Below are 12,404 nucleotides of genomic sequence, written 5' to 3' on the forward strand. Positions count from 1 at the left end.
ATAAATATAGTAATTTTTTTTTTAATTTATTTATATATATATATATAGAGGTCTCTCTGAAACAACGGCAATAAATGCACGATTTTTTGGGTTTTATCCTAATGAAACTTATTTTAAATAAAAATTACTAAAGTTATCGGTGGAGGGGGTGGAAGAATGTAAATGGAAACTATTAATACTATCGAAGATTAATAAGATGATAAATACATCTCAATGGTGTTTTTTACGATAGAAATAACGACAAACATTGAGGTTTTTAAAACGTATCGAATATTAATTTAAAATATATTCTACATACACCGTTACATATTAATTTTTTTCAATTCTCACCTGTGATATGTCGCCTGGTTTGTAACAAAGTACGACAACCTTATCGATCTCCGATATTCTTGAAATAATTTTTTCTACCTCGGATAGATCAACTCGATGTCCTCGAATTTTGACTTGCGAATCGACACGTCCCTCGTAAACCATAGTTCCTTTGACGATTCTTGCATAATCACCGGTACGAAATAATCTCGAATAATCTGTTCGAAAAAAAAAAAAAATAGAAAAAAAAAATAAGAAAAAGTGAAACAACATATTATTTTTGAAAAAAAAAAAGAAATACAAAAAATAAATGGAGCACGAGAATGTCGAACTGTTTATTAATATATATATAGTTTTTTTATTTTATTTTTATTTTTATTTTTAATCGATAACGATATGCATATAACCAGTTTAATTTTGTTCATGCTTGTTAGTCGTTCGCGTACCAAACGATTAACTTAGAATAATTATCTAATCTTATTAGAATTATCTTAGACTAATATCTAAATAAATCTAGAATAATTATCTCAGATTAATTATTTGGATCAATCGACCGATCAATCCGTTGCATTCGTAACCGTAAATGTGTATGGAAAATTTTTCCTTTTTTTTTTTGTAACTCTTTTTTTTTTCTCTCCTTTTCAAGAACAATACTAAAAAGATATTTATTAGGTCAGTTACGTTAGACCTTGTTGAAAGTTAATTCGTAAGTATAGTTTATTGTTAGAAAGAAAAAAAAGAAAAGAAAAGAAAAAAAAAGAAAAGAAAAGAAAAAAAAATTGAACGAATTTCGCGTTTCTACCAAAATTTTTTTTCCAATCATTTTTCGTTTATCGTTATTTAATGCGTATTAATGTATACTAATTGATATAAACCTTGATATAACATTCATTGGTATAACATTCAGCCGTGACACACTTATTTGTAGACATAAAATGTAATTATTAATTCACGTTAGAATAGTAATAATAATGCAACATAGTTGAGTTTTGAAAGTTGAATTTTGATTTTAATCAATATCAAATGGCCTCTTTTAATGCAACGTGTTTATTATATATATATAAATTTATACGTTCTCACTTTTTCTTTTTCCCCCCTTTCGTTTTTCTTATTTTTTTTTTTTTCGAACGGTGACATTTTTGTAATTTATTTCAATAAAGTAGAAATTATGGGAATATTGTGCTAAATACTCGCTCGAGTGTACACGCAAATTATAAAATGGAATGACAGAGTAATGGGAATAAATTAACGTAAGCTAATTTAAATTCCAGAAAAGAAAAATAATACAATTTTTCATTAATTATCTTTTATGTATTTATACTATATATAAAATCGAAGCAAATCTTGTCTGACAATATAATTTAATCTGATATCAAAAAGTTGCACTTGCGTAGCGACAATTGATTCATTTTTATTAGAAAAAAAAAAACAAAAAAACAAAAAAAAAAAAAGAAAGGATAATTATATAAGTGGTCATATATCATGTCATACGTGATTGCTTCTCATCAACTATTAATTTTATACTCGTATATAATATAACAGACAATCTATGAATATTGCAACAAGAAAGAAAACAAAGCAAATATTTTTGATACACATATTGACGTGATAATAATTAAAAGATAATTGTAATGAAAATTGAAACACATTGAGAAAGAGATATCAAAAATAGTAGTAAATAGTAGTAATGTGTATGTTCAGTAATTATCTATTCTTTTTTTAACGAGATTTTGTAACCCATTCGTTGCAGTATGATTTAAACATAAGTATTGTACACGTATATCATTTTGCATGGGGGAATACGACACTTATATGAGTCAATAATAAAAAAAGCATTAAAATGATTACTAGATAAAATTACTAATAATTTACTGCAACGCTAGATAAATAAACATTACCCCATAAATTGTTTCTCGATAAAAAAATAATAATTGTTTGTGTTAAAAAATTATCTGAGAAACTTTGAGATGTATTTTATAGGAAAAATAAAAAAGAAAAAGAGTAAAAGAAAAAATATTAGAAAATAAGATGAAAACTAACCTGGATCTATTGCATAAGGGTTATCCAAAAACTTATGGGAATCTCGATCACGTAAATAACCAGCTGCTAAATTTTTACCAGCTACCAATATTTCACCAATTTCTTCTTGAGAAACTAAACGCATGTCCTCGTTAACCAAATAAACGATACAATTGTCCAAAGGTTTACCTAAATGGGAAAATTAAACACAATCCATATGCACATCGAATTTTATTTATAACGAATAAAATATATTGTTATTATTATTATTAGTTATGATAATGTAGTAAAAAGAAAACAAACAAACAAAAAAACAAATGCAAAAAGTGAACGGAAACGTTTAACAAAGTTTAGAATAAATGAAACGTTTCAAGGGTCTTTTTTATAATAAAACAAAAAAAAAGAAAAAAAAAATATAAAGCAAACGTATTCCCGGCAAAAAAATAATTAAAAGTTCGTTCTTGAAATCGTTGACCATGGTGTGGTGTGTGTGTGTGTGTGTGTGTGTTTTGAATTACTATTAATGTGACTTTGTTCGTATTTAATTAGCCAGAGTCAATATCGAATGTTTTACAATGTTAAGTTTCTATAATTTCTTCTCTTTTTCTGTTCCAAAATTAATTGCATATTGAAAATCCAAAATAAAAGAATTTGTTACAATTAATTTTTAATAATATAAATATTTGTAAATTAATATATATATATATACACAAAAAGCATGTAACATAATTTACTTACCGATCGGTACCTTTTCCAACAATTGTAGATCATTGCAATTTTGCATTATATGGTAAGTAACATCGCCCATGATTTCAGTGCTACCATAAAAATTCGCCAACATTCTATTATTACCGTGAAAGGCAACGAAAAACTCGGTTGCTTGAGCAATCGATAATATCTCACCGGAACAAATCCAAAGTTTTAAACAAGGTAGCACGTTTTGTTTATTCTATTTAAACATTAAGAATAAATCTAACAGATTCGTTTAAGATTCCTAAAATTTTCTGTTATAAAATGATTTAACGAGAGTGTCAATAAATTTCTATTTTATTTTATCAAAATTATGCAAATAGTTTCAATTAAAAGCAAATTCTTTTTAATTTATTATACTTTTTAATTAAATATATTTTCTCTTTTTCTCTCTCTCTCTCTCTCTCTCTCTCTCTCTCTCTCTCTCTCTCTCTCTCTCTCTCTCTGTTGTTATTACGCAAAGTATGTAGAAATAAAACCAATTATTTACACGTTATATAAAAGCACACAAATTAAAACTAGCTAATTAAATTGAGCTAACAAATTAAAAAATATAGTTTGCAAATTTATCTATTTTATGACTAATAATTATCAATTCCTATCTAATAATTATTTTAAAAAATATGCATTTAAGAGACATACCTTATCACATCAAATAATTATTAGTTTATTTTAATCGATATTTATACTCGCGTTTTATTTATTTATCCACATATCTGTCTCTTGAGTTATTTTTCTACCTCTTACAAATTTTATTATTATTTCCTTTCAAGACACACACCATGCGCGTTTAAATATTAATAATTAATAATAATAAGAAAAAAAATCAATAATTAATCGATCATTCTTACCTGAAGTTTGAGATACATCACCATGGATCGTAGAAGGGATGGCACCAATACCAATCGTTTGATCTGAAAAAAAAATGGATGATGAAATGCATACGAATGATTTCATATGCAAATGTCATATTATATAGTTTACCTTTACTTGTTTACAACATCGTAGGATTTATTTTCATTCTGTGCCATTTTTCTCTTTCTTTCTTTCTTTCTTTCTTTCTTTCTTTTTTTTCTATTTTTTTTTCTATTATTTTGCATATGCAAATTATTATTTACCTTCATCCTCTGTCCCTCCCCCCTGCCCCTGCCCCTGCCCCTGCCCCAGCCTTTCTATCTTTTTTATCTCTGGCAATGAACATAAAAACGATTATAAAATTTCTCACCTCGTATTTCTCCAACGTTCGTACGAATTTTTCTGGATTTTTGGTAACATCTTTAGGTACAACGACCAAAGTACGTCCCTTTAACAATGGACCCCAAATTTCGGGCACACTGTCGACGAAAGTTAACGCTGTTTTAAATATACAACGATTCTCGTCCGTGAAATATGGTAATTCTCTCCATTGCCAGTTCAATCGATTCAAAATCGTCGAATGACGTATCAACACACCTAATTTTTCATATGATTTTTATTGGATTTCTTTTTCTTTTTTGTTTATTTGTTTTTAACATATTAACACGTTGAGTGTCGCGTCAGTCACCGGTGACTGACACTCACAATTGTTTTTTAAATGGTAAAATAAAGCGCGTGGGAAATTTATGGGGAAAATTTTTATTAAAAATTCGCATGAGACGCTCAACGTGTTAAAAAAGAAATGATATTTTGTTGTTGTTGTTACCTTTTGGAATTCCTGTGCTACCGGAAGTGTAAAGTACGATAGCCAATTGTTTAGGATTATCATTGTATTCCAAATCATCGTCACATTCAAACCGTGCCTCGTCCAATAATTGTTCATAAGTTTTTGTTACGGTATCGGAATACAACGAATTGTTAGCTAAAATAATTCATCTTCATATTTATTTTATCAATTTTTAACGTTTCTATTTTATTCAATGATATTATATCTAACTAATTTGCAATTTGAAGGGACCCTCGTAATATACGTTATTTACGATTTATTTATGCAAATAAATATGAATATTTTGTCCGGTTCTTTTATTAGATACAAACGTGATATGACATTTAAAATTCAATAATTATTAGTCTTAATAAAAGATTACGAGAGTATTTTTGTAAAAAGTAACACAATTACCGATTGTAAAAAAGTACAAGTTTAATATTGAAAAACTGTAACTACGTGTGTGTTAGGGTAAATTAATTAATCATATGTAATATACGTAATTGTAAAAATAGTAACTTGAAAAATAGTTTTATTACTAGATTATTCAAATGTAAATATTATAAATCATACACGTGTCTCCATGATCAATTAGTTTTCTTTATTTATCTCTTATTATTTTTCATTTGCGTTTCTTTTCAATATTTTTAATCATCCGAACGAGAACGACACTAATATTTACAATGATAATAAATTATTATACAATCGTGGATTTATATATACAACATAGACAAATTAAACGAAAAAATGAGACACCGAGATTAATTAGAAAAAATAAAAAAGAAACAAACGGGATGGGGTGACGTGGAGGGGGGGGGCAGGAGGCTTGGTAGGAGGCCAGGGAGGAACGAATAAAGCATTCGCTTGTTTATTCTTCTAACGTTCAAGGTTATCTTGAATAAATAATACAAGAAATAACTACTCGGTAAATCTAATAGCTCATTAAAATAGCCTTCGGCTGTGTTACAAGATTTTTTCCAAATCTTCCAAGGTTTTTATTACCGTTCGCAACGTTTAAACGTATTTTATTTTATTTTCATTCATTAGTTCGGTCGTTCAGTCGAATTTCGTCATATTAAAATAATGGGACATTATTTATGACCAAGTACTCGCATAAATAATATAAAATAAAATAAAAAAAGAAATCTGCGTGTTGTGAAATTTGTGAAATAAACAGATAAATATATCCTGTTTTTTTTTTTTTTTCTTTTTCTTAATCGATTTGGTTTGTTCGTTAAAAATATGTGTAAGAGTTTTGAAAATGTTATTTACCATCATTCTCAATCATCACCAACGTAGGTTCGGCTTCCTGTAAGATGTGTTTCAACCTAGCTGATGGGAATTCAGGATCCAATGGTAAATAAATCATGCCAGCTTTCAATATAGATAATAAAATAATTGGCAATTTTTCGGTTGGTCTCATGGAAACTGCTATCAAGGGTTGACCAGTTATTTCAGCATTCCCATCGTATTTTCTCAAAGTTCTCGCTAATTTGTTGGTTAATTTGTTTAATTTTTTATATGTCATCTCGGTTATCTCACCGTTGATATCTGAGAATAATTCGAACAACGGAACAAAAAAAAACAACAAATATTAAATATTCATCTTAATCGAAATAAAAAAAAAAAACAATGAAAAATCAAATTTTTCTTTCTCTTATGTGACAATAATAAATGATAATTATATTTCACTGAACATTTTTTGTTGTTTTCACCTTCGTAAATGATAGCAATGTCATCGGCATGTCTAATTGCTGTCTCGGTGAACAATTTGTGAAGTAATTCCACTTCTCCGTTCCCGTTCACTTGGTGGCCTTTTAAAATTGATTGTTGTTGCAGGGTACCCATCTAAACAACAAGAAAAAAATCAGAGCAAATTGTCGAAGAAATAAAAGAAAAAGAATTTACATTTGCGACAGCACCCGCAACAACGCACGTCGTTTTTCATTGCAAAATTTTTTCGAATAACACGAAACGAAAAAGAGGAAAAAGAAAAAATTATTACCCGACATGAGTTTACTATTAAATCGTTAGAAAAAAAAAAAAAAAAAGAAAAAAAAAATACATACATTCTTTTCGACGTGAGAAGTTAGATAAGCATACAAAGTTAAACACTTACGTCTAGACTTTTAATTTCTGTTAAATATTTCATCTTCTTATTCTTCTTATTTTTCTCTTCTATTCAATGAAAATAATAATAATAATCTATTATCTCTGGAGGATATATAAAAACAAACGTCAGGGAGTTCTATTTTTACTGTATTTACTGATTTTTCTTTTACTGTAAAAAAAAATATAAAGAAGCCTCTTTTTTTTCTAGCATAATAATTAATTATCGTATATCATCAATATTAATTGGAAAACATAAAGATGTCGATAGAACAATAAAAATCATATCCAATTGTATTACGAAGAAGTAAAAAAAAAAAAAGAAATACAAAATCCAATACCGTTGATTACCGGTACTGGTACCGGTACACCCATTACACCGATTTATGGCTTTTACATGGCGTTGTACCTGGTAATGCGTGTTCGGTACATTGTTCTTTGGTATAATCATGCTTCAATTATATTTCATGTTGTTTCATTTTAAATTTCAAAACAGATAATATATATCTATTATATATTATTATTTAGATATTAATAAAATATTTAAATAAATAATATTATTTAGATATTATATATATATAATTCAAATATGAACAAATAAATATTATTATTATACACACACGCATACACACACAATTTAATTATTATATTAATTAAATATTTAACAATTTGTATTCTTTTTTCTAACAGAAAATTCTTCTTCAATATTATAATGCTTTTTTTTTTTTTTTTTTAATTAACATTTTTAATATAGCAACTTTTATTTTACTCGTTATATATTTTTTTGGGAATTTTTACAAAAAAGGGTTTTTTTTAGAAACATTATGATAATCGATCAAACGAGGAATATATAATATACAGTATACAGTATTGCGATTAAACTGAGACCGTGCGTTATATCAGAGTGCACTTGCACGATTATGCAAGGCACTATTACTGCGTTGTGTGTGTGTGTGTGTGTGTGTGTGTGTGTGTGATAACCAACAAATTTCATTCGCCAATTAAAAGCATATTAAATGTAAATTTCTTTTCAATTTATTTCTTTTTTTATTATTGTTTAAAAATGAACACAGAGAAATATGAAAGTAATTATTTATTGTAACGATAACAATCAATAATTAACGAAATAAAATAAACGGATATTAAACTGACAATATGGTGTCGTTTAAAAAAAAAAAAGAAATAAACTATTTGAAAAATAAAATATAATTTAATTGAAATTATTTGAATATTCCAATTGGCCAGGTGAATTACATTTAATAGGAATGAAATTTTGTCATTTTTATTTTCCACTATTGAATTTTCCTATTGAATTTCTTACGAGGACGTATTAGAAAGTGGGACAAATGATTACACACTATTGTGTATATTTGCTTTTGTTCAAAAGTTTCACAAATGATTCTTACAGTTAAGCAATTCGAACAGGAGAAATCTTTAAAGAATTATATATATGTATACATGAAACGTTTGATTTAATTGATTAAGGTAAACGACTCGGAAAAAATGTAAATGCATGTAATGAGAAGTGTATAGAAAATAATCATAAAATCTACATCATAGATCGAACGTTTTACGTAAGCGTTAGTATAAAAAAATAATAATTGTTCAAGCAAGTAATACGTAAGCTAATAATACAAAAAGAATAAGTACTTGAACAAAATTATGCAATTTAAATATTCATAATATGTTTGTAAATATAGATCATAAATACACATTGAAAATATTTTACAATTTTTCTATACTTATTAAAAATTCTGTGTTAAACCGGTTGCATATATTATATAAATTACAATTTCTACATTTGCTGTACAATTCCAATAACAACGAAAATTATATATCTGTATGAACAACGCAAATGTCAAATTCGGAAAATAAATTCTAAGAAAAATGTCGGAACTTTCAATCAAATATTAAGAAAGTTAGAAAAAGGTAATACGAGAGATAAAACGTTAAATTATTTCTAACTAGACACACGCGGTGGAGGGGGACGAAGGGGGGGGAGGGAGGAGAAGGGTTACCATATGTCAATAGTTATTAATTATATAAGAAAATATAATTATTTCTATATGATCGTACTCACCACGATGTAAAGATTTCAACAAAATTTCTACTTTCTTTACAGAACCGCGTATTCTTCTTCTTCTTCTTCTTGGATATTTATTTCCTTATTCTCTCTTTTCTTCTTTTTTTTTTGTTGCTTTTTTTTTTTTTGCCTTCTTCTTCTAACGATAAACAAATTCTTTTAATTGCACGAGAATTCGAATTACATCATACGCATATGTAATTTTGTCACTTATTATAAATAGTTATATTTTTTCTTGCTTGTTGTTCTTGTTGTTGTTGTTGTTGTTTTTTTTTGGTTTCTTTTCTATTTTTGTTTTATTCACGTATACAAGAACGTTGTCGTCGTTGTGTCGTAGCGTCGTCCTTTCACACGTTTTAACAATCTCTTAGTCGTGCCCTCCTTCAACCAACCAAAAGAATTTCTCTTGTATATATATAGGAAATACCTATACTTCTATATTAAGAGATAAAAATACCAGTGAACTCTCGAGACTGTTTTTATAGAAATCTATGTATCTATTATAAATGAAACTTTCTTTTATAACTTAAAACTTGATATATATTCCTTTATATTTTTTGATTTTCCTTAAAACTGTCTTCCGTTCGTTCCTTTTCCTCTTCCTACTATTCCCTCTTTTTCCTTTTTATCATCAATTCTGTTGCATTGTGAACGACATCTTAACGAATCGGTGAACAGTGAGTGAGTGACTCAGGGTGAAACCTGTTATCTCCTACTTCGTTTTATTTCACTTATTTTTCTTTTCCTCAATCGTATTTTCCCTCTTTTTCTTCTTCTTCTTCTTTTTCTTCTTCTTCTTCTAGTTTTAGTAATCGTTTAAATCAGGTGGTATAGGTGATATAGGGGGAAATGGGGGGACAAGGGGGGATGGGAAGAAGAAAATTCAGTACGTACAAGTGGAATTACGTTCTCAACGTTCTTCTTCTTGTTTTTCTTCTTCTTCTTCTTGTTATTATTCTTGTTTCTTCTTGTTCGCTTATTCCCTCAAGTATAATTCTGGTTGCTCATCGGTGATATCAACTTTGCTCCGCTCAGACTGAGATAGAACTGTATCCTCCCATTTAAGTTAACCAGCTTTTATACATTCACAGCAGCGACCCCAACTAACTCCGGCAAAATGTTGGCTTGGCTTGCTTTCGGTGACGCCATACGATTATTATATTGTTAAATATTATTTAAAACACTATCGAGAGGGAAAATCTTTTCTATTGTAGAATCTTCTTTTCTTTTATTTTTATTTTTGTTTTTTTTTTTTAATTCCCACGACTACGAAACATACTTTTATTTAATTAATACTCTTTTTTTATGGTTCTTTTTTGTTGGATAAATATAATGTGCAATTATTATTAACACGTCGAATCTTCTTTTCTTTTCTTTTTATTTTTTTGTTTTTTTTTTGTTTTTTTAATTCCCACGACTACGAAACATACTTTTATTTATTTAATTCTCTCTTTTTTTTCTAGTTATATTTTGTTGGATAAATATAATGTGCAATTATTATTAACACGTCGAATCTTATTTTCTTTTTATTTATTTTTGTTTTTTTTTTTTTTTTTTTAATTCCCACGACTACGAAACATACTTTTATTTATTTAATTCTCTCTTTTTTTTCTAGTTATATTTTGTTGGATAAATATAATGTGCAATTGTTATTAACACGTCGAATCTTCTTTTTATTTATTTATTTTTAATTTCCACGACTACGAAACATACTTTTATTTATTTATTTAATTCTTTCTTTTTTTTCTGGTTCTTTTTTGTTGGATAAATATAACGTGCAATTATTATTAACGCGTCGAATCTTCTTTTCTTTTTCTTTTTATTTTTTTGTTTTTTTTTTTTTTTTAATTTCCACGACTACGAAACATACTTTTATTTATTTATTTAATTCTTTCTTTTTTTTTCTGGTTCTTTTTTGTTGAATAAATATTACGTGCAATTATTGTTTTGATCGATAATCCTACTCGTTGTGAATTTATTTATCGTATTTGTATTCTATTGTAGAAATAATGCAATTATAATTTTGTAATTTATATTCGATCATCACATTTTGATAATTCTTTCGATTATCGAATTTTATTTGTCGTATTTATTAGTTTTTTTTTTTTTTTTTATTGTTAATTTATTATTAACATTTCAATATATTTTCTTATATAAAGTATAATAATTTTATATATTGATTTGAAAAGAAAAATTTTGCATTATTTTAGATACGAACTTTTGTGTGTGGTTCAACAACACACAATATAATAAAAAAATTATTATATACGAATTTGTTATTCTTACTTTTTGTTTTTTGTTTTTGTTTTTTCTTTTTGTCTTTTTTGTTTCAAAGTTTACATTACAACGAAGTCTCTCATCTTGACAATCATTACTTAGTAGAAAAGATTATGCTTTTTAATAACAGGAAGGAAATTGCGATTAGATTAGTGATAAGTATGATATAAGTATAACGTTGCTATCATTATCAAATTTGAAAACTTATCGATCATCGTTTCATATTTTTCTTTTGTATTTTGTGTTTTTATTGTTTTATTTATAATAACGACAAGTATCGGATTTTTATTTCAATCCAAACAACGTGAATTTGTAACCTTCCGTTAATGAGAAACTATAAAATAAATATTACTACGAAATACACCCACGATTAAGAAGAAAACAAAAATTCTTCCTTCATTTTTCACAAACGCGAAATTTACGTCACTCGGGTGATAATTTTCCGTTCGTAGAAAGTGCCAATTATAATAAATCATAATCATCAATCGTCGATTTTTAAGAAAGTATAAAAAAGAAAAAAAATTAATCAATGTCAATAATTAATTTTTTATATTATAATAAACGTTGCATCGGGTAATAGATAATTTGACTTAAATTTTTACAAAAAAACTATAGTTCAATACCGTAACAAATTACGATGAATATTATAAAACGTATGAGTAATTAAAAATGCATATTACAAAAACAAATAATTTTAACAATATTTGATCATACATACACTTTAAAAACGAATAAGTTAACGATAAATATAAATAAAATTATTACGTAACATTTAAATATTACTTCAGATACATATAATTATAGAAAATGTACTATCATCTAATCTATTATTACTTCAACTGCTTCTGTTTGTGTCCTTATTATTTATTTAATTGTCCGAGAACAATTATTCTTATTAATATTACTACGTAAGATACTATCTAGTATTTCATATAGGTAATAAAAATGTGAATGACATGTAATCTCGTCTGAGTCGTCAACGTTCCTCTTACGTTTTACAAGAAAACGAGATATCATCTTTTAATGATTCTCGTGCAAGCGTCAGAGAGAGAGAGAGAGAGAGAGAGAGTCTCTTGAGAAATCCATATAATTTTGAGATAAAAATTTAACATCAATAACCGTAGATACCAAATACGAAATTACCAATAATATATATATATATTATTAATATATATA

The 12,404-nt window shown here is 26.8% G+C and overlaps 1 protein-coding gene across 4 annotated transcripts in view; it reads right to left on the minus strand.

Annotated features, from left to right (window-relative positions):
• The window catches only part of LOC106792772 (tyrocidine synthase 3), a 12,819-nt gene extending 2,805 nt beyond the window's left edge, over window positions 1-10,014 (minus strand). The window contains exons 1-11 of one of the 4 annotated variants that reach the window (XM_014759287.1): window positions 9,409-10,014; window positions 8,949-9,332; window positions 6,879-6,937; window positions 6,475-6,607; window positions 6,032-6,310; window positions 4,760-4,915; window positions 4,304-4,530; window positions 3,930-3,992; window positions 3,067-3,277; window positions 2,350-2,517; window positions 331-527 (exon numbers count right to left, since the gene is read on the minus strand). In XM_014759287.1, the coding sequence (XP_014614773.1) occupies window positions 331-527; window positions 2,350-2,517; window positions 3,067-3,277; window positions 3,930-3,992; window positions 4,304-4,530; window positions 4,760-4,915; window positions 6,032-6,310; window positions 6,475-6,607; window positions 6,879-6,911 (1,467 nt within the window). In that variant the 5' untranslated portion in view covers window positions 6,912-6,937; window positions 8,949-9,332; window positions 9,409-10,014. Of the gene's footprint in view, window positions 1-330; window positions 528-2,349; window positions 2,518-3,066; window positions 3,278-3,929; window positions 3,993-4,303; window positions 4,531-4,759; window positions 4,916-6,031; window positions 6,311-6,474; window positions 6,608-6,878; window positions 6,938-7,209; window positions 7,259-8,948 lie in introns of those variants that run through there. The other 3 variants (XM_014759284.1, XM_014759285.1, XM_014759288.1) reach the window with 3 other exon arrangements.
• Between the last annotated feature and the right edge of the window lie 2,390 nt (window positions 10,015-12,404).

This window comes from Polistes canadensis, unplaced genomic scaffold, assembly GCF_001313835.1.
Source record: "Polistes canadensis isolate GaletaPanama2010 unplaced genomic scaffold, ASM131383v1 scaffold_650, whole genome shotgun sequence".
Taxonomy (NCBI): Eukaryota; Metazoa; Arthropoda; class Insecta; order Hymenoptera; family Vespidae; genus Polistes; species Polistes canadensis.